The sequence below is a fragment of the Corapipo altera genome, unplaced genomic scaffold (genome assembly GCF_003945725.1).
Source record: "Corapipo altera isolate COAL_440 unplaced genomic scaffold, ASM394572v1 0, whole genome shotgun sequence".
In the NCBI taxonomy this organism is placed as follows: domain Eukaryota; kingdom Metazoa; phylum Chordata; class Aves; order Passeriformes; family Pipridae; genus Corapipo; species Corapipo altera.
Window position 1 is genome coordinate 127,934 of NW_020884872.1, and position 21,528 is coordinate 149,461.

The following is a 21,528-nucleotide window of genomic DNA, read 5'->3' on the forward strand; positions in this document are numbered from 1 at the left end:
CAATCCATGTCCCCAAGGGCCACATCCAGACACCTCTGGGACACTCCAGACACAGGGACTCCACCACCTCCCTGGGACACTGATTCCAAGGCCTGACCACTCCTGCAGGGAGAAAGTGTTTCTAATCCCTAATCCCCTCTGGCTGGAGCCTCAGCACTCCCTGTGCCCTCACCCAGAGCCAGCCCCAGCTCCAGGCAGAGCAAAGCAACTCCTGGAAGTTAAAATAATTACCTAGAAAGAGAGCCCGTGTTTCTTCCATCTAATTAGATAATATGCCCACATGTTTAGCACCAAGGTATCCACTCCTTAATTGGAAAAAGTCAAGGGCAGAAACTAATTAGCAGCATTAATCAAAAACAGAGGTCTAATGATAATTAACAACACATCCCCACTACAAACCAAATCCCTTTATTAGAAGGTGCTTCAAACTGTAAAATTAAATGAACAGAGTTTTACAGTAAGTGTTTCCAATTGCCATCTCCTGGCAAAGCTATGCAGTATTTCCCCAAAATAAAGGAGAGGAGCCAGACTAAAGAATGATATTGCACATGATCCCTGTAAGCACTTTGTCCTGCCACCTGCAAAAAACAGAAGAAAGCTTAAATTCCTAAATTCCTGGATAATTCTCCAGGTTATTGCAGCCACTGAGGGCCAGTGGCCAGAGCTGTGTGTGCTCTTTGTAGGGTAAAATGCTCCCTCCCATGCCCACACCAGCAAAATAAACCCCCCCAGGGGAAGGGAACCCCCAGATCTTGCTGTGGGGGCAGTTCTGCTGCTCTCCACAATCTTGGGAGGCTACGAGCCTTAAAAACTTCAGCAAAGCCCTCACATTTTGTGAAATAAAGGACTGATGAGCTGCAGGAATCCCCCCAAACCTCAGAGTCACTGTAAATTTTTGCAGGGCTACAGGAACACCACAATTTCCTCCCCTTTCTTCAGCAGCCACGGGGTGGTTTGTGTGTGTTCCAGGGCGGGCACGGTGCCTGTCACACCCTGAGGGAAAACCTGCCAGGACTGGAGAGCCAGCAGCTTTCCAGAGGCTGGAGTTTACCCAAGGGAGAACAGAAATAAAGCCCCCTGAGGCCCTCCCACGTCCCTCAAACCGAGGGGTTGGGATCTTGGCTGCTGCACATCCTCCTCCTCCTCCTCCCAAAGGAACAGCACCTGGCACAGAGGGAACCCAGCTCTGCCAGCCCCACACAACCTCCCCATCAGCTGGGCATTCCTGTGTTACACCTCAGTGCAGAGACAAAGCAAACCAGGCAAACTGTGAGTTATTATTTCATTGGCTGTGTGCACTAATTGCCATCAGTATTGATTAGCCCTCGGGGATGCCGCCGGATTTAAAGCCTGCAGGCAGTGAAACCCCAGCTGATGCAGGACCTGCTTTGAGAAACACTTATTCCATGTTCCTGTGTTTATATGTCTGAGAAAAGTGTGAAACTCATGGTCCCACGCTGGGAATGACACTCATAACTCAGCCCTGTGCAGCTCTGCCCCTGCCAGGGGCTCATCAATGACAGGGTCAGTGAAGTTCTTCCAAAACTGAGTATTCTGAGCAAAAAAAACCCAACCCTTCTCAGGGTGTTTCACAGCCCCAGAAAGCATTTGATAGTCTGCTACCTCAGTGCTGGCTTTTAATGAACAGAAACCACCAGAGACCAGATTCTGCACCCCCTGACTGCAAACCCTGTGAGGTTTAATTGACTACACTGAGGCGGCACGAATTCATGAAGAATTTGACTTAAGAAATCATATTTATATTATTTATATAGATTTTTTTAAACAATTTTTTAAATTGCATGACAGGCAGTGAAAACCACGGGCCAGCTACCAAATTCACTGGTGGTGTGACACCAAATCACATCTCAACTGATCTTGGAGAATATATCAAGGCAGCACAGGCAAGCAGAACCATCCTGATAAAGGGGACAAATTAATAATATTAGCCAGGCAAATTAATGCCCTGTAATCTAACCTCCAATTAATAACTATTAAACCAGAACATTTTAAGACTTCTCTGTATTATAATATCTCACCAGCAGGAAGAAGGATTTCATTACTAGGCTGGAAGAGGGAATGCTGCATTCAGTCAATAATGCAACACTCCCATGATTTAAATTAAACCTTCAACCATTAAGAAAGAAGGGATCTAAAGTACTTTTCTGTGCATCTGGCTTGCAAACAGCCATGTCCAGAGCTCAGAGGTGGAAGAGAGCTACATATTCCATGGAAAAGAGTTCACATATTACCTTGTTTGTGTAAAAACTGTCTCCATGCAATTAGTGCTACTTGGAGTAACAGAAGTAGGTTTGGATTTATTCCACACAACACACTCAGAGTAAGTTGTAAAAACATGGAGCAGCAGGTGAAAATGTCCTTTGTGGCAACTTGGAATTTTTTTCCAAGACTTCAGAGAGCAGCATCTTTTGGAAAGGGGATACAGGATTTCCTGAAAGGATAATTTTCCACTGGAAAAGGGGCCACATCTTCCCAAACAAAGGAAGTGTCAAGGATAAGCTCTGTTTCCTGCAAATCCATCTGGGAAATATAGATATGGATAGATATATATATATACAATCATAGAATCATTGAATAGAATCATTTAATGGTTTGGGTTGGGAGAGACCTCAAAGCCCATCCAGTACCACCCCCTGCCATGGGCAGGGACACCTTCCACCAGCCCAGGTTGCTCCAAGCCCCGTCCAACCTGGCCTTGGACACTCCCAGGGATCCAGGGGCAGCCACAGCTTCTCTGGGCAACCTGGGCCAGGGCCTCCCCACCCTCCCAGCCAAAAACTTCCTCCTGCCCTCCCACTTGGAATGGCATTTTAAGCAATCCTTCAAGAAACGAAATAGTTCTCAATAAAAAAGGTTCTCCCCAGGTTGCAAAGACAAGAAAGGGAGACAAGGAAGTTGGGCCAAATGTCAGCAACGTGCCTGTGTGTCACAGCTGGAGTGAGGGACAGCCCAGGGTGGGGAGAGGGGACAGAAACACAGCCCAGGGGTGGGGAGAGGGGACAGAAATGAGGTGTGACTGCAGTGACACCGCAAACCTGCTCCTGTCTCTCGCCTCGAGCAGTGAAATCTCTCAAAACAAATCTGCAAAGGCATTTCTGGGGGACCTGCACAGGAATCACACCTCTCTCCCACCAACGAATCTGAAAGCACAGCAGAGAATACAACCAGCACAAGCAGGCAGAGTGAAGATGAACATGAACAACGACAAGTAAACTGACTTCTCTTTTTAGTGGTCCATGCCATGCTGGAAGATTTCATAAAGTACTTTTGAGCTCTGCTGAGGGAGGTCTCAGTCTTCCAAAGTGCTGATGAAAACTTGCCAACACACTCAAGCAGCATTAACAGGTGTATATTGAATTTTAACACAAGCACTTTCTACCAGACTCCCAAATTACTCCTCTTCAGTGGATTTTCCAGTACTTTTTTCCTGGACAAACAGCATCACCTTCAGGCCAAAAAAAGACACATTCCAATTTCTTGAATAGGGAAAGCCTTAAATAAAAAAATGCCCCTGAAAACCTTGGACGTTTTTAATTCCTCTCTGAGCCGAGTTGGCAAAACATGAACTTACAAAAAAGAAAAATGCTAGGGTTGCACACAAATCTAAAATAAAATAGAGGGAAGGGTCAGTGTGTCCTAGTTTTAGATCCACTCAGGTTTCAGAAGAGTCCACACAGTTGAGCTCAGAACAGTTTTCCCAGCACACCTACCAGGAGCCGAATCCTGTGGCAATTATTGTGCACCCTGAACCCCCCAGCAACCAGAACACAGAGCAAGAGGTCAGCGTGGGGTGTGAGCAGCACAAACAGGATGTGTCGGGGTGTGCAAGCAGACAGAGCTCTCAGCAGAAATTCAGTCCCTCAGAAACCACATTCCTGCTGCACATTCACACACACAGCACCAAAACCACAGAGGGAAATGTTTCTGCCACTGCCCCAGAGAGCAACCCCCCCTCTCTGCCCAGAACACAAACCCCCCCCCTCTGCCCAGAACAGACAAACTGAGCAACCTGGGCTGGTGGAAGTTGTCCCTGCCCATGGCAGGGCATGGAATGGAGGAGCTTTAAGGTCCTTTCCAACCCAAACCATTAAATGGTTCTAGATTGAATTTGATTCACTGCAGCAGACGAGTCACAGTGACCTCCCCGTGTTGTTTTGTGAACCCCTGTTTTGCAACGAGAGCAGCTGGGAAGCAGAGGGCAGATCCTTCACTGAACAGGAAGTTCAGCATCTCAGCTACTTCCCCAAAACACCTCCCTCCCTCCCGGGGTCAGCTTCTCACAGCGTGTCCCACATGTCACGAGATGCTCCTCATCCAGCACCGACCTCCTGCCAGCACCACACGGGACATCCCTCAGGGGGCAACGGCTCATCCAGGGACAGGCACACAAACAGGGATTTATGTAGAAACAAAGACTGGTTTGGGTGGGAAGGGACCTCCAAGCCCATCCAGTGCCACCCCTGCCATGGGCAGGGACACCTTCCACCAGCCCAGGTTGCTCCAAGCCCCATCCAACCTGGCCTTGGACACTTCCAGGGATCCAGGGGCAGCCACAGCTTCTCTGGGAAACCTGGGCCAGGGCCTCCCCACCCTCCCAGCCAGGAATTCCTTCCCAATATCCCATCTCTCCCTGCCCTCTGGCAGTGGAAGAGCCATTCCCTGTGTCCTGTCCCTCCATCCCTTGTCCCCAGTCCCTCTCCAGCTCTCCTGGAGCCCCTTTAGGCACTGGAAGCTCCCAGTGGAGACTCCCCAGAGCCTCCTGTGAGAAATAGAAACCCAATCGGGCAATTTCCAATCAGAATTTATTATATGATAAAAGCAAATTCAGCGCTGGGTGATCAGGGAGGGGTTCAACAACTCCCAACACCTGTCACACCCAAAGAAGACAGTTGTTCTACATTTATTTCCAGCTACTACATGAATATTCATTATACATAAGTATAAACATTACACATTGTTAGGTACATGAGTATAAACACGTTAGATTCATAAGTATAAACATTACACATTGTTAGGTCATACATTCAACAGATATTTCTTAACAAGAATGTTATCTATGAGCATAAGCATCCATAATATATTGTTAGATCAGACATTCAGCAGATGTTTGCTTGTTATCTATACAAAGTTATAAATTTTAAGAAAGGTGCTGTTATCTAGCTAACTAAACAAAATTCTCTCACTATAAATCCTACACAAGGTAAAAGGGAGGTAACTTGTCTTTTTTTCTTTTCATAGGGGCCCAATTAAGTTTTATGATTTGTTTTTCTTTTCTCTCTCCAGGTCATATTGACCTTACACTGTTTTCTCTTATTAGCCCGAATCATTCTCTCAGTTTATCACACTCCTGTGCTCACCCCTGAGCACAGACACAGACACAGAACCGAGGACATCAGCTCTCTGCAAGGCCAGTGAACTGCAACTGGGCAATTTCTTCCCGGTTTTCTTTGGAAAATAAAGTCAGCGTTTCCTGCAGCAGAGCCCAAGACCAGGCTCCCCATTGCACTCCAAATTCCACAGGCAGCGTTTCACTCCTGTTTGTTGCCCTCCCTGCCTGCATCGAGTCCCTTCCTGACGGGGAGCCCTTTGCTGAGTGTCCCGGGTCAGGAACAGCTACGAGTGGAGGCAATATTTATATTTATATTTATATTTATATTTATATTTATAATCCAAAAAAAGTAATTCCTGAGTTTAATCCTAGTTGCAGGAACTGCCTGCAACTCACCCTAAAATCACTGAACATCTCACTTGTTGCTGTGTTTGTATTTTAAAGACGTGGAGACGCGGGGAATGGACAGAAAAAGGGAGAAGGAGATGTTATAAAGGGGGAGGAAAGCGCAGTGTCAGCGTCTTCAGCACGAAACTCTGGGAGAGCGGAGCCAGTGAATTCAACTCGGGAAAGAACAGGCAGGAAAAAACAACAGATTTTGGGGAAACCGCCGCAAAGACGGGCTGGGGGCGGGGCCTGGCGTCTGGGGGCGGGGCCTGGCGCCTGGGGGCGTGGTGTTGTGGGCTGTGGGCGGGGCCTGGTGGGCTGGGGGCGTGGTCTAATGGGATGGGGCGTGGCCTTGCGGGATGGATGCGTGGCCCGTTGTCATCTGGGGGCGTGGTCTGCTGCGCGGGGGCGTGACCTGAAGTGTTTGGGGGCGTGACCTGGCGGAGTATTTGCGCTGATTGGCTGGCGAGGGGGCGTGGCCTGGGGCGGGGGCGTGACCATCCCGCACGCCGTCCCCGCCCCGTCCCCGCCGCCATTTGCTGCTCGGCGCCGGCCCGGGAGGGACCGAGGGAGCGATGGGGTCTGAGGAGGATCGGTGAGGAACAATGGCGATCGATGAGGAGCCGGAGCGGAGCCCGCGGGCACTCCCCGCTGCGAGGTACGGCTGGAGAGCAGCGCCGTGTGCCCCGTGGTGCCCCCCGCTCTCCCTCACGCTGTGCTGTGGCAGCGGAGCGGCTCCACAGAGCTGCCAGGGCCGGGCAGGGGAGGGCTGTGGGCGCCTGCCCGGCTGCTGCAGCTGCGCTCGGTGCTCCGGGATTCCTGGAAATGCCCCTGGGTCCTGCGGGCGCCGTGTGGGGCCCGAATGGGTGTCCCCGCGGCGCCTCTCGGGGTGACACCGCCCGAACCGCGCATTCGGCCCCAAAACCCCTGGGGTTTACCTTCGGCAGCGTCACAGCCCGCAAAGCTGAGCCCAGTAAGTGCGAGGTGTGGGTTATTGCAGCAAGGCCTGATGTTTGTGAGGAAAACCAGGCAGTGCTGGGCTGTGGCAATGATGTTGTCCCGTTGTGGTGTCCCCCCCTCACACCGCAGCACCCCGAGCGGTCCGGGCCGTGTCCCCGCGCTGCTCCCTCCGTGGGCTCCTCAGAAGGAGATGGTTGTGCTGCATGTGGATCCCCCACGGTCTGTCGGCTCTGTTCTCCTTCTGATTCGCTTCCATCTTTTCCTTAATGACCCTGATGATAGAAAAGGGGGGCTGGAAAAGCCCTCCCAGCCCATGGATCCCCCCTGTGCCCCATCCCCACCTTGTCCCCCAGCCCAGAGCACTGAGTGCCACGGCCAGGCCTTCCTGGGACACCTCCAGGGCTGGGCACTCCAAACCTCCCTGGGCAGCCCCTGCCAAGGCCTCACCACCCTTTCCAGCAGCAAATTCCTCCTCCTGTCCAACCTGAGCCTCCCCTGGCACAGCTTGGGGCTGTGCCCTCACCAGCAGCACTGTGGCAGCCCATGGAAAACAGGCTGCTGGAGTATTAAGGTTAAATTATTTTGATATCCTTAGAAATGACTTATCCAAAGTCCCCCAGGAACAGAATGTGGGAATAACACCACAGCTGTCAGTGCAGTTCCCTGGCTCATGTGGTTTCAGTGGTAAAGGTGATTGTATTTATCTCAGAGGATGGTTCCAGACTCTGCTCGGTGGTGCCAGTGACAGGATGAGGAGCAATGGCCGTGAACTAAAACACAACAAGTTCCACCTCTACATGGGGAAAAACTTCTTTCCATGGAGGTGGCAGAGCACTGGAACAGCTGCCCAGGGAGGGTGGGAAGTCTTTCTCTGGAAGACATTCCAACACCACCTGGACATGTTCCTGTGTCACCTGCTCCAGGTGGACTGGGGGATCTCCAGAGGTCCCTGCCAGCCCCAGCTATTCTGGGTTTAACACATTCCCCTGCAGACCCCAGGGAAGCTGTGGCTGCCCCTGGATCCCTGGAAGTGTCCAAGGCCAGGTTGGACGGGGCTTGGAGCAGCCTGGGCTAGTGGAAGGTGTCCCTGCCCATGGCAGGGGGTGGCACTGGATGGGCTTTGAGGTCCCTCCCAACCCAAACTCCAGCTGTGGATGATGTGGAAGTGTGAGACAGAGTTTTGGAAGCGCCAGGGGCTCCAGGCAGCTCCCAAGGGAATTGCTGTGAACACAGGCTGGCTGAGGAGGGGCTGCACTCACTGCTGTTTCCATGGCTTCTCTGCAGGGATTCCTGCAGCTCTGAAGAGGAGTCACAAAAGCTGAGCAGAGACAGAAATGGTTTTCCTCTGGAATTGCCCCTGGAGTTTCCCTGGCACTGATAGGACAGAGGACATCCAGCTTTAGAGAGCTGTGCAGCCCTGCAGATAAACACATCAGAGCCCATTTTCTCCCGTGTTTGAAGGTGCTGAACACACAGCTTTGCTTGGAACATGCATCATGTGAGACACTGCTGTTGTTCAGCATCCAGAGCCCTCCAGGAGCCACTTGAGATTCCAAGAGTGGGATAGTTGTTATTGCTGACAGCATGGACAGCCAGGATCCAAGGTATGTAAATCCATGTGCACAACACCCCTCCTGGAGTGCTTGGAGCATGGCTGGGATTAGCTGCAGGGATTAACACAGCAAGGGGATAACCTGGGAAGGGAATTCAGGGTCCTCCAGGCCTTCTCCTTGTGGGAAACCTGTGAACCACCTGGAAAATCCCACCCTGCAGGGGCAGCTGTTGTTCAAATGCCTCTCCTGCTTGAATGAGTGAATGAAAGGAACCAATCTGAAGGAAGAGAATGTTCTCTTTGTGGAATTCACACTGTCAGTTCTACAGGTGCAGGTTCCCCACTTCAGCCAGTGACCTCCTCCAGCTGGGCCAGAACTTTGAGCTCAGGAAGGTTGGCTGCTCAGATAAGGGGTTCTGTTAGTTTATTTTAACAGGTGGATTATATACTGTGTTAGCACATGGATATATGAACATGAGTTTGACCATAATATGCTCTGTCATGATTTTTAGTTTTAAGACGTTTGTTTTGCAGAGAAAATAATGTTGCATTTTCAAGCAATTCTAAATAAAAAGCTGTTTATTTTTATTAAACTTGAGGAGGGGATTCTTTAGAAATAGTTGTGCCCTTGCCCAGCTAATTCAAAACCAGATCCTGTGAATATTAATACCCTGAGGATATTAAATAGAGTAGAATAATAACATTGGAGAGAAGGAATATTTTAACAGATCTTATGCATTAAAAATTATAATATAAATTCCATAACTTCCTTATATTTAATTTTTCTTTCCTGATCTACCCTCTTTCTGGAGACCCTTTTTGCAAGTGATGAGTTCATGTACTATTTCCAACAAAGCCAACCAAAGTTTATTTTCATTGTGCTTACAAAGTTGGAGTGAGTGGCACAGAATTTCCAGCTGCTCTCTTAATGCAGAATTAATGCAAATAATCATACAGTGGTTTCTGTCTTTATTTGAAGTGGTAAGAGCCCTTTCTGTGTTAAAAACCCAAAGTGCTATTGCCATAAAATTGACTAAAATTGTCATAACATTTTAAGGACCGTGGTCCTCTCCCAGAGCTGTGACTCCTTCAGTACCACTGTCCTCTCCCAGACATTGGAGAGGTTCAAATAACTCTGGATATAAGACCTTGGTGTGTCTGCCAGTACTTTACTGGGATAATTTACTAGGATGAGTTGCTGAATGTGATTTTTTTTTTCCCATGTATTTGTAGGTACAGAAGCAAAATGTTTGTTTTCCAAGCAGGGGGGTTTGTTTGTTAATCTCCACGGGAACCCTGATGGATGTGCCAATGCCTTTCTATCAGCTTGGTGAGTGCCTGAACCTGTTAGAGAGGATTTTCTGTTACAGGGAATTGTTCACTGACAGTTCTGCTGAATTACCACAGTAAGGGGCTGTTGTGTGTTCATGGAGCTGGCCCTGGAGTCACTCACAGGAGAAGGATCTCATGGCTTGTGTCTGCATCCTCCATTCTGTGCATAAACCATGACCAGAGGGAGGGAAACTGGGCTGGTTTAGAGGTAAACCAGCAGGGGAAATGAACTCAACCCAGAAGAGATTATAAATCAGAATAACAGTATAATAAAATAACACAATAAGTACAGTTATACAGACAAACAATCGGTTTTAACCCACCAAACCCAAATGTATAACCCAGCACCCTGGGGCATGAACAGAGTGGGGTTCTTTGGGCCCCCCTGAGTCCAAAGGAAAAGGAGAGGGGAAAACCTGTTGGTGAGAGTGCTGGTGCAGTCTGGGCAAGAGTGGTGGTTGCAGTCTGGTTGAAAAGTGGTGGTTGCAGTCTGGCTGAGAGTGGTGGTCTCAGTCTGGTTGAGAGCAGTGATCTGCAGTCTTCCTCTGGATCCCACGAGTGGTTAAAAAGAGTCCCAAGACCCCAAGATTATCTATCCTCCAGTTGAGGCAGGAATGCCCAGCACCTCCCTCAGGGCAGGGGGTTCCTCAATGGGTGTGAGGACAGGAGCACCCTCCTGTCTCCCAGTTCCACACTGGGGGTGAGGACAGGAGCACCCTCCTGTCTCCCAGTTCCACACTGGGTGTGAGGACAGGAGCACCCTCCTGTCTCCCAGGCCTCTGAACACCCAGTTTACAGCCTGAGGGATCAGGGCTGCTCTGGGCAGAGGGTGTAAATGGTTCATTGACAACAGTTTCTGGGCAATGGCATGGAAGGATATGGAATACCCAGGTTTGGGTTACACCCATCCAGTGATGAACTGGTCCCAGCTGTTCTAACCAGGACAGAAACCCTCTGCTGTGGGGACAGGCTGGGGGAATTGGGATTGTCCAGCCTGGAGAAGAGAAGGCTCCAGGGAGAACTCAGAGCCCCTTGCAGGGTCTAAAGGGATCCAGGAGAGCTGGAGAGGGACTGGGGACAAGGGATGGAGGGACAGGATGCAGGGAATGGCTCCCCACTGCCAGAGAGCAGGGAGAGATGGGATATTGGGAAGGAATTCCTGGCTGGGAGGGTGGGGAGGCCCTGGCCCAGGTTGCCCAGAGAAACTGTGGCTGACCCTGGATCCCTGGAAGTGTCCAAGGCCAGGTTGGACGGGGCTTGGAGCAACCTGGGCTGGTGGAAGGTGTCCCTGCCCATGGCAGGGGTGGCACTGGATGGGATTTGAGGTCCCTCCCAACCCAAACCATTCCATGGTTGTGCCCCTCTGAATGTCCAGTGAGCTCTTAGTTGGACATGTTGGTTTTCATTCCTTATTTAATTTTTTCAGCACTCCTTAGTTTCTGGATTAGCAGGTAAAACAAACATAGTTTGGCTGAGCTGCAGTTGTAATGAGAAAGTGGTTTCTTAGGATCATTTGATTGTGTAAAAATAGTAAGATCATCATCACAATCCCAGACTGGTTTGGTTGGGAGGGACCTCAAAGCCCACCCAGTGCCACCCCTGCCATGGGCAGGGACACCTTCCACCAGCCCAGGCTGCTCCAAGCCCTGTCCAACCTGGCCTTGGACACTCCCAGGGATTACTAGAAACTCCAGGATGGTAAAGAAGATTCCCCACTCAGTTCACAAACCATCTCCATCTCCCCAGTCTTATTTTTCCCAGTTATTTGGTCTGAGAGGTTCTCTGTGGTCTGTGTCTCTTATGTAACACTGTGACATAAACAGTTTTGCAACTGTTCAACTCTCTTTGCTAAACATGTTTGTTGAAACAAAGTTCAGAGGCTGTTTGAACTCCTGCTGGACGGAATTTGATTTCCATGGGGAAGGGGCATTGTAAAATTAAATATGGACAGAATAGAGAAACATTATTGTCAACAGGAACTGCACCAGCAAGGCAACTGGCACAGATAATTATAGATCTGAGCTTGTGGCAGCTAAAGAATAATAACAGTTAAAATATTGCTTTGTTGTTCATCCCCACTGGATGCTTTTTCCCATGTAGGTGATCTGTTACTGCCAGGAAAGAAATCAGTTGTTCTGCTTCTAACTGCAGTTCTCTAAGGGGATGTTTATTGTTCAGAATTAATGTCAGAGTGCAAGGACAAGAAAGAAGATGTCTGTGGTTTGAATGGCAAAATGAAACTGCAGAGAGGAGTTTCCTGCCCTGTGGGAGTCTGAATTTCCTGCGTGTGCAGCTCAAGTTTGGTGCTTGATGTCTTTGCCCCTCATTTCAGAGGGGCTGCTGGGGGCACAGCTGAGTTTGAGACACATGTCCAGAGAGCCACGTTGGTGAGAGACACCTGGCTGGGTGTCCTTCCCCAGGGAACTCAGCAAACTCATGGCCCAGGTGGATCTGTGTGTGTTCTGGGTGTGCCACCACCAGGGAAAGGGCAATTCTTAAGGCACTTCTCTGTGGCCACAAAGAATCTGGGCAGAAATCTCTTTAATTAATCACGTAGGAAATGTTTCCTTTCCCCTTCCAGTTCTCTCTGCAGCAGTAGGCAAAGATCAGAAAATAACTGCATTAATCCATGAGGAAATTCTCCCAGCACGTCAGTTCCCACTGACACAACTATTCCCAATCCCCTCTACCAGGAATATGTATTCTGGTTCTGTGTTCCACAAAGTCAGGAGCTGAATCCTGGCACCCCTTCCAACCTCAAGCACTGTGTGATAGTCCTGTCCTAACCATTATCTGTGGGTCTCCATCAATGGTTTTATTTTTTAACGTATGTCCTAGAGTTGTGTTCTCTTTTCACAGCCATTCTTACTGTGACACATCTTGTTGACATGTCAGGTCAAGACAAAAGAGAGTTTTAGGGAAGATAATGGAGTAACTTGGCAGATTTTTCCATGGAATTCATCTAAAGCATGAGAAAAAATGTGTTTGAAATTATAGTAGCGACTTCTTTGGTCAGCTGAGTGTGGGAGTTGGCATCTCATGAGTCAGAGGAATGACCACAAAATGCCTTAAAATGAAGACAGGCAGCTTCTATTGGCTGCCCTCAGAAAGCAGAAGGGAGGCTGGAGGAGCTTGAGGAAAAAGATTTAGAAAGGTCAGACAGAACAATAATTCCCAGAGTGCTTTGAAGCACCACATTGAAAATACAGGAATGATCAAGGCCAAGGAGAAGAATCTGGATACAGCGAGACCCTGGGGGATGAACAGTCTCTTAGGAAGGTTGTACAGGAGGATGAAGAAACCTCTGGAATATCAGGATTGCCCAGAGCAGCTCTGGCTGCCCCTGGATCCCTGGAAGTGTCCAAGGCCAGGTTGGATGGGGCTTGGAGCACCCTGGGCTGGTGGAAGGTGTCCCTGCCCATGGCGGGGGTGGCACTGGGTGGGCTTTGAGGTCCTTCCCACCCAAACCATCCTGTGATTCTACAATCCATGAGAATGATTCCAGCAATAATAGAATCTTTTCCCAGATCAGTTCTAAAATCCTTGTCGTGGCTCGAAATGGTGTTTAACAGACAGAGAGAGGGACCTGGAACACACTCAGAGCCCTCTGAGACAGTGTTTGACAAGCACACCTTGGGGGTGTTGGTTCACACCGAGTTTTGAGCCCCATCTGGAGGGATCAGCACGAGCCTGAACACAGTGGAGTGACCCAAGATCCAGCTCCTTGGAGCCCTGGATTAGTGACAGGGATCAGTTCTCCCAGACTCTGCAGGTGGGAGGTGTGGAGGAAAGCAGCAGGAAGGTGTGAGGGAAGGTGCCAGTGGCACTGAGGGAAGGCTGAGCATTGCAGTGAGGTTGGCAGCAGCTGAGCTGCCACCCTGCAGACACACAGGGCATTAACTCCCACTTTCACTTTCCAGTGTACCTGGGCTTTCTGTCTGCAGCTGTTTGCAGCTTACCTGGTAAGAGTTTTTATCAGCTTTCACGTGCTTTTCCTAACACATTTCATAGCTTGCACACCCTCACCAAGCTCCATTTTAAAACTTCATGCTTTTTGAAGGAGGAACTTTACAGAAATGTAGCCCAGGAGCACCATCCCTTGCACTGCTGTGTCTGTCGTGCTGAACTGTCCTCTGGTTGCTTTATTGCTCTGGGGGAAAATACTGAGTTGCTCTAATTGGGTTTGTTTAGTAGAATTGTCACGGTCTCACACTTGTTTGCCATCATTTTGATGTGTTGTTTGTTGTTTGTTTGTGTTATTTTTCCCTTTCTAGAAAGAGTTCTGGGAGGGCCTCCTTACAACCTGCGAATGGACTCCAACAACTTCCAGCACATTCTGTCCTGGCAGGCAAGGAATGACCCAGCTGTGCCAGCCTCCTACAGGGTGCTCTACAGACCCCGCAGGCAAGGCTGGGAAACAGGGCACAAACTTTACTGTTTATTGACTCAAATAGGAGGGAGGTTTGGAGTGCCCAGCCCTGGAGGTGTCCCAGGAAGGCCTGGCCGTGGCACTCAGTGCTCTGGGCTGGGGGACAAGGTGGGGATGGGGCACAGGGGGGATCCATGGGCTGGGAGGCTTTTCCAGCCTCAGGGATCCTGGGATTGTGTGAAAATACTAAGGCTGAGGTTTTCTTGCTTTTCCACTGAGAAATGCTTTCCTCATGCTCTCATCCTTTCTTATATCAGAGAATTCAGATTATTTTGCCTTTTTTTACAGGAACTGGGACTGGACAAGTGCCAGGCAGTGCTCAGGCACTGCACAGCTCTCCTGTGACCTGACAGAGGATTTCAAAGACACGTCCACTGAGTATTATGCATTTGTTCAGAGCATCACAGGAACCAGGGTGTTCAACTCCTCCGTGCTGCGTTTTGCACCACTAACTCAGAGTAAGTTCTCTCTCTGCACTTCTCGTTTTAGAGGTTTTTGTCAGCAGCTGATGTATAAATTATATTCCAAATTATATTCCACCTTTGCAGTGAGACTCCAAGCTAACTGGATCAGTGGCTATTTGTATCTAATTCACCTACAAGACTTAATTTTTTTTAAATTTGTGGCTGATAATAGTTCTGATAAATGGACTTGAAATGAAAAATCTGGTTTTGAAATAAAATATATGTATGTAAATATAAAGGAAATAGCATCGTGCCAAGTATTGACAAATACAAAGTAAAAATCTCTGAAGTGCAAAAGATACATAACTTAAAAACACATTGGTTTTATGTCTTGGAGTAGTGAATGCTGAGTTAAAGAAATTCCATGTCTGCAGTAGGTGTTGGGAAAGAGGTTTACTTGCTTGTCCATCACCCTCATTTTTCCTTTCTGAAGGTGCCTCTCAGCTGGGACATTTATAATGCCAGAGGTGGCTTCACTTTGGTTGTGCTTAGAATTGAGTTTTGAAGTAACAAAGGCAGAGATTGAGGAGCAGTTGGAGGACCATGGAGGACAAACAGGTCATGTCCCCTCTGAGTTCAGCCCAGAGGCAGCTGCTGGGGCCACTCCAGGCTCAGAAATGAGGGAAGATTGGAGGGGATGGGGAGAATGGGCACAAGGGTAACTGGGGGGTTTGAGAACATCCCTGAGGAGGAGTCCTGGAGCCCCTCAGCACTGGGTTTGATAGGAAGGATTGGACAAGGGGGAATGGCCTTAAGCTGAAGGAGGGCAGGGTCAGATGGGATATTGGGAAGGAATTCCTGGCTGGGAGGGTGGGGAGGCCCTGGCCCAGGTTGCCCAGAGAAGCTGTGGCTGCCCCTGGATCCCTGGGAGTGTCCAAGGCCAGGTTGGACGGGGCTTGGAGCAACCTGGGCTGGTGGAAGGTGTCCCTGCCCATGGCAGGGGGTGGGATGGATGAGCTTTAAGGTCCCTTCCAACCCAAACCAGTGTGGGATTGTATTCTGTGCATTAACCTCAGCTTTTGTCTCAGGTAGATACAAAGCTCAGATCTCTGTGAAGCTGAAGCAAAACCTCTGACCCTTCTCTGCTTCTTCCCTCCCACCTACTCCTTTCTGGTTTTAAAATCTAGTCCTGTGGGAAATTGTGGTTTGACTGTGGGAGTTAAATGCTCCAAGGCCTTGTGGAATTCCAGCAGTGGCACACTGTGGAATCTGCTTAATCGGCTCCATATCCATCACCAAAATACAGCAGGTACTGAATATATAGTGTATATTTTTTCCATCATTTCTTTCCCTTTCTTGTTTTTCAATAGCATTCCTGGGACCACCAGAAGTTAATGTAACTCCTTGTCTAAACTGCATAAATGTCACCATGAAGCTGCCAACCTCTCACTACAGAGAAAGGGGAAAGCTGCTCTCTTTAATTGATATCTACGAAGAGCTTGATTATGAAATAACACTGAAATCACAGGATAGAGAGGACAAGGTAAAGAACATTGGGGTTTATTTGTGCTTTAGGGCAGAAACACGGAAAGCATAAAAGGGTGAGCAGGTCCCCAGAAGCAAATATGTGAGTGGAAGCAAAAGAAAACACAGAAATGTGTTTTCTTAGAAGAAAGACAGTGGCCAGCACAGTCTTTTACCACAGAGTAGCAGGTCTGGGAGAGTCACCAGGGATCTCTTTTTGGGCCTATAACTGACTTTAAAACATTGACTTTCTTTGGCAGAGGGCACAGGAGAAAACCACTGAAGAAGTTTTCAGTAGTGTCATTGAGGAATTGTATCCAAGTAGGAATTACTGTGTGTCTGTTGTGGTCTCTGCATCCCTGAACAAACATTCCATCCCCTCGCCCTGGAAATGTGTCCTTGCAGGCTCCATGGCTCGCCCAGGTAACTGTGCTGGAAGGCTTTGTCTGGGTGGGTGGTGTGGGGACATTTCCAACTCAGTCCTGAAAAATGATAGGTGATATGGAATCATGGAATATCCTGGGCTTGGAAGGACCCCCAAGGATCACCCAGTCCAAGCCCTGGCCCTGCCCAGGACACCCCAACACTCCCCCCTGTCCCTCAGAGCGTTGTCCAAACCCTCCTGGAGCTCTGGCAGCCTTGGGGCCGTGCCCACTGCCCTGGGGAGCCTGGTCAGTGCCCAGCACCCTCTGGGGGAAGAACCTTGTGCTGAGATCCACCCTGAGCCTGCCCTGTCCCAGCTCCAGCTCTTCCCTGGGTCCTGTCCCTGCTCCCAGCGAGCAGAGGTGGGGCCTCAGTATCAGAAAGTACCTTCCAAGAGAGAAACATTGGGAGGGTTTGTAAGTGAAAGACAAACCCCATCCACTCTGGGGCAACAGATCTCTTGGCAGTCCTGTGAGCCACACAAACCTCCACTCACTGCTCAAAGATCAAAGGTGGTGTCATTTCTTTTTTAAATCCTGAATCTAATTTGAGATTTGGTCTCGTTGTGACTTTGACTTACAGAGGTCCCTTCCAACCAAAGTTATTCTCACTAGCTGTTGTGAATGTGGGGTATGAACTGTGGTCGTGGTGCCCCTCATTCATTTCTGTTTATTGATTGTTTTTCCTGCCCAGGTTATCATTTAGCTGCAGTGGCAGTTGCTGTGTGTGTCTCACTGGTAATAGTTGCTGCCTTGAAGTGTCTGCATGCAGGAGGTTATTTTCTTCTGGGCAAATCACTGCCACATGCCTTGGTATGTAATAATTCTCAGATTTAACCTTTCTGGGTGGGAGGAGGAAGTTTACCTCCTGGAATTTCTAATCCTGTGCATTATGTACAAGTTATGTAAGAACACAGAGTGTTTAATTTGCAGATTGTTTAATTCACCTCTGTCAAAGATAATCTTCAGGCTGCTAAGTCTTGTCTGATCTTAAGAACAAATACTCAGTCTTTCTCAAAACCATTTTTTTTTCTCCTTGTGTGGCAAGTTACCAACAGAGATAGAGAATCATCCCCCACTACTCAGTGCTTGTCAGGAGTATTCTGCCCAGTTCTGGTCCTCACAGCACAGCAAAGATGTGGACAGACTGGGGAGGGTCCAGAGCAGGGCCCTGGGGGTGAGCAGAGGGCTGGGGGACCTGCCCTGGGAGGAAAGACTGCAGGAGGAATTGGTTCACTGTTTTGAATAATCATTCTTTTTCTGTGGCCAAGTGTTCTGGCACTTGAGGAAGCCAGTCCTGAGCCAGCTGATCTTTTATCTTCATAGGAGAGGCTGAACTGCCACTAGATTTCAAGCAAAAATGTTTCCATCCATCTTTGCTTGCTTGTTTTATTTTTATAGCCTCCAATTTCTTTTACATTTAATTCTGTGGGGATTTTCAGCATAAACATTTTCCATTTTCTGCAAACACACCCAGAGCAGATTGGTCTCACCTTTTTCTAAGACTTTTTGCCTCATTTCTATTCTTTGCTCTGTCGTTACCTTCACATCCCTGAAGCTGCTGGACATGACTTTGCCAAGCAGTGTCTAAGGTTTATTTTTTTATTTATTGTCACCATTTTCCCTTAATGCTTTGGATATTAAATAATCCTCCAAAGTGCAGGGGGGAAATGGGGCTTGGGATGTTAAAATTGCTTCAAATAGTAATTTCTAAAGGACAATAAAATTGATCAGGTGACTGCAAGAGCTCAGAGAGATTTGCAAGACTTGGCTCACGTTTAAGATGTGTTTCTAAAGTGAACTTTTAGTCTTAGAAAGAGACCTTAGAAATCAGAACTAAATCATTACATACCTGCCAGTGCTTGGCACTATTGTCATTTTGTTTCTGTGGCTGCCCAGCGTGCCTGGATTTGTAGTGAAGGCTGTTGTGTTTTGGCTTTAAACTGAAACAGAATAGGGTTAGATGGGATATTGGGAAGGAATTCCTGGCTGGGAGGGTGGGGAGGCCCTGGCCCAGGTTGCCCAGAGAAGCTGTGGCTGCCCCTGGATCCCTGGAAGTGTCCAAGGCCAGGTTGGACGGGGCTTGGAGCAACCTGGGCTGGTGGAAGGTGTCCCTGCCCATGGCAGGGGTGGCACTGGGTGGGCTTTGAGGTCCCTCCCAACCCAAAGCGTTCAGTGGTTCTGTGATTTTCAGGAATGGAGAAGAGGGAACAATCCTAAATGCCCTGAAGTTTGTGGAAACACCCAAAAACATGGCACAGGAGGAATCATTCGTTTGACAACCTCATGACTGGGGGTGTTGTTGCTCATGTTTTCCTGTGTACATGTGCAAGTTTGGCTGATGTTTTTAATTCTCTTCACTCCTTTAGAAATCCATCAGGAGGTGGGTCTACCCATCCTGGATATTTCCAGCAGAAGAAGTAGACTCCATGGAGGTCATCCCCAGGGAGGTTAAACCCAAGGCCAGTGGGGGCAGTGACAGTGACAGCGAGGACAGTGACAGCAGTGCCCTGTGGGACCACGACTACACGAGGAGGGGGGTGCTGGGCAGAGCCCCCCCTGCCCCTGGCACCCCCCCCGTGCAGTACTCGGAGAACGGGCCCCGTGAGGACAGCGGCACCCCGGGCACTGCCAGCGCACCCCCCGAGCCCCGGGGCTCTGAGGAGCACCACTCGGACCCGGAAGGAGAGCAGGACACGGGCGGGGAGGTGCTGAGCCCTTTCCCTGAGCTGAGCTGTCAGTGCCCTGCCAGGCAGAGTGGCAGTGCCTGCTTCACCATCAACCTGCAGAGCGTGCTGCTGGGCACCCTGGAGGGCAGCGGGCACGGCCCCGCGGCCGCTCTGCCGGCCCGGGAGCACGAGGGGCTCTGGCAGTGTGACCATGCCTTGGAGGCAAAGGATGACCCGGGCACTGGGCACAAAGCTCTGGGTGCTGATGACTTCCAGGAATGGCAGAACGCTCCTTCCGAGGAGGAAAGCGACTCCTCGGAGTCAGACACGGAGCAAGTGACTGGGTACATGAGGAGGTGAGCGAGGGAGAGCCACTGTTACCTTGGAGCAGAGGAGTCCATACTGTCCAGCTTTTATTTCTGGACTAAACATACAGATCTTGTCTTCTTATTAACGTTCTGGGAGGGTGGACCTCCCCCGCAGACAGAGCGGGAGAGGAGAAGGCTCCAGAAGGACCTGAGACTCCAGAAGGACCTGAGAGCCCCTTGCAGGGCCTAAAGAGGCTCCAGGAGAGCTGGAGAGGGACTGGGGACAAGGGCTGGAGGGACAGGACACAGGGAATGGCTTCAAACTGACAGAGGGCAGGGTTAGATGGGATATTGGGAAGGAATTGCTGGCTGGGAGGGTGGTGAGGCCCTGGCCCAGGTTGCCCAGAGAAGCTGTGGCTGCCCCTGGATCCCTGGAAGTGTCCAAGGCCAGGTTGGACGGGGCTTGGAGCAGCCTGGGCTGGTGGCAGGGTGGTCTCTCAACCAGACCACTTCTTCAATTTATTTTTTTTCTTTAGCCCTGTGAATGGATTTTTCTGAAACCTGTTTTGCTGGATGTTTTGCTGTATTTTTCTAGAGAAAGTGGATGAAGTGAAATAATGAAGGACAGAGAATACTTACAATACTTACAAAAGAGTGAATCGAGGCATTAAATACATTTTTATATCTTTTTTTTTCAATTATTGAACGCCATTAAAATATTTTTATGGCATTTTAAAGTTCCTGTGTTGTACAGTTCTGCTTAACATTTGCACTTCATAAATAGGACTTTTTTCATATCCCTGCCTGAATTTTACCCGTGGCTCCTACTGGCCTGAGAAAGTGTGAGTTAGCCTGCCTAAGACCTTACTCCTTGTGTGAAGGGTTTTAGCTATTGCATAGCTGAAAAAAACCCACTTTTTTCACCTTGTGTTGATGTCTTAGGTCCTACTTTTCTGCACAAGCAGTTTCTGGCTGCCATGGCTGGCAAATGGATTAAACCCCAACAAAAAACTGGTATTTTCAGTAATAGCTTGAGGAAGAACCCTTTTTACTTGGAATACTAAAACTGCCCCTCCCTTCCCTTTGCTGGGGAGATGTCCTGGTAGAAGTTCTTTTCATCAGGCACTGCAGTGACAGGACAAGGAGTGATGGGTTCAAACTGGAAGAGGGAAATTCAGGTGAGAAATTGGGAAGAAACCCTTCCCTGGGAGGGTGGGGAGGCCCTGGCCCAGGATGCCCAGAGAAGCTGTGGCTGCCCCTGGATCCCTGGAAGTGTCCAAGGCCAGGTTGGACGGGGCTTGGAGCAACCTGGGCTGGTGGAAGGTGTCCCTGCCCATGGCAGGGGGTGGCACTGGATGGGCTTTAAGGTCCCTTCCAACCCAAACCATTCCACAGTTCTCTAAGTAGTGGCGTGGGCACCTTTGGTGGGGGCCGGACCCTGCAGGTGGAAGATAAAGCTTTCCTCAGGTAGCACTTGCAGTGGGAAGTTCACATCAGGTTTGGTTCTGTATCTGTTTATGCATTATTTATTTACCCGGTGCCCGGCTGGGCATCAGCTCACACGCTGTGTTAGCGACCGCCAGCTTCACTCCTGTCCCACCCCTGCGGGGCCCGTCCCGGCGCTGGGGACGAGCCTTCGGGAAGGGGAACGGGGCCGTGGCGAGGCGGGGAGGCTTTGGAAGGGCTGAGGTGACCTGGAGGGGTGCGGAGCTGGGCAGCCCAGGTGTCTGAGGGGGAACGGTCCCGCTGTCTGAACAGCCGGTGTCTGAGGGGGAACCTCGGTATCTGGGAGGGAACAGTCCCGCTGAGGGTGAACAGCCGGTGTCTGAGGGTGAAACTGCGGTGTCTGAGGGGGAACAGTCCCGGTGTCTGAGGGAGCAGTCCCAATGTCTGAGAGGGAGCAGTCCCGGTGTCCCGGGTGAACGCCCAGTGTCTGAGAGGGGACAGTCCCGCTGTCCGAGGGGAACCCCCGGTGTCTGAGGGTGAAACTGCAGTGTCTGAGGGAGCAGCCCCGGTATCTGAGGGGGAACCCCCGGTGTCTGAAGGAGCAGCCCCGGTGTCTGAGGGGGAACCCCCAGTGTCTGAAGGAGCAGCCCCGTTGCCTGAGGGAGCAGTCCCGGTGCCCCGGGTAAACCCCCGGTGTCTGAGGGAGCAGCCCCGGTGCCCCGGGTGAACCCCCGGTGTCTGAGGG

General features: G+C 49.9%; 1 protein-coding gene across 3 annotated transcripts; it reads left to right on the top strand.

Moving 5' to 3' along the window:
- The first annotated feature begins 6,257 nt into the window (after positions 1 to 6,257).
- On the top strand, positions 6,258 to 19,629 carry IFNAR2 (interferon alpha and beta receptor subunit 2). Of its 3 annotated transcripts, XM_027643133.1 has the most exons (10): positions 6,258 to 6,395; positions 7,982 to 8,301; positions 9,483 to 9,579; positions 13,502 to 13,543; positions 13,856 to 13,985; positions 14,299 to 14,468; positions 15,785 to 15,957; positions 16,199 to 16,361; positions 17,055 to 17,173; positions 18,730 to 19,629. In XM_027643133.1, the coding sequence occupies exons 3-10, from the start codon at positions 9,549 to 9,551 to the stop codon at positions 19,387 to 19,389; spliced, it is 1,488 nt and encodes a 495-aa protein (XP_027498934.1). In that variant the 5' UTR covers positions 6,258 to 6,395; positions 7,982 to 8,301; positions 9,483 to 9,548; the 3' UTR covers positions 19,390 to 19,629. The 3 variants fall into 3 exon arrangements, with proteins under 3 accessions (XP_027498934.1, XP_027498944.1, XP_027498952.1); XM_027643143.1 differs by lacking the exon at positions 13,502 to 13,543; XM_027643151.1 differs by lacking the exons at positions 6,258 to 6,395; positions 7,982 to 8,301; positions 9,483 to 9,579; positions 13,502 to 13,543; positions 13,856 to 13,985 and adding an exon at positions 14,908 to 15,032 and having other exon boundaries at positions 14,350 to 14,468.
- Positions 19,630 to 21,528: the final 1,899 nt, after the last annotated feature.

Bases quoted from the DNA above. Each gene is read 5' to 3' on its own strand.
- IFNAR2 (XM_027643133.1), top strand. From the start codon at position 9,549: ATGGATGTGCCAATGCCTTTCTATCAGCTTG. The intron at 14,469-15,784 runs GTAAGTTCTCTC...GTTTTTCAATAG, and splicing joins TTTTGCACCACTAACTCAGA to CATTCCTGGGACCACCAGAA. The intron at 17,174-18,729 runs GTATGTAATAAT...TCACTCCTTTAG, and splicing joins AATCACTGCCACATGCCTTG to AAATCCATCAGGAGGTGGGT.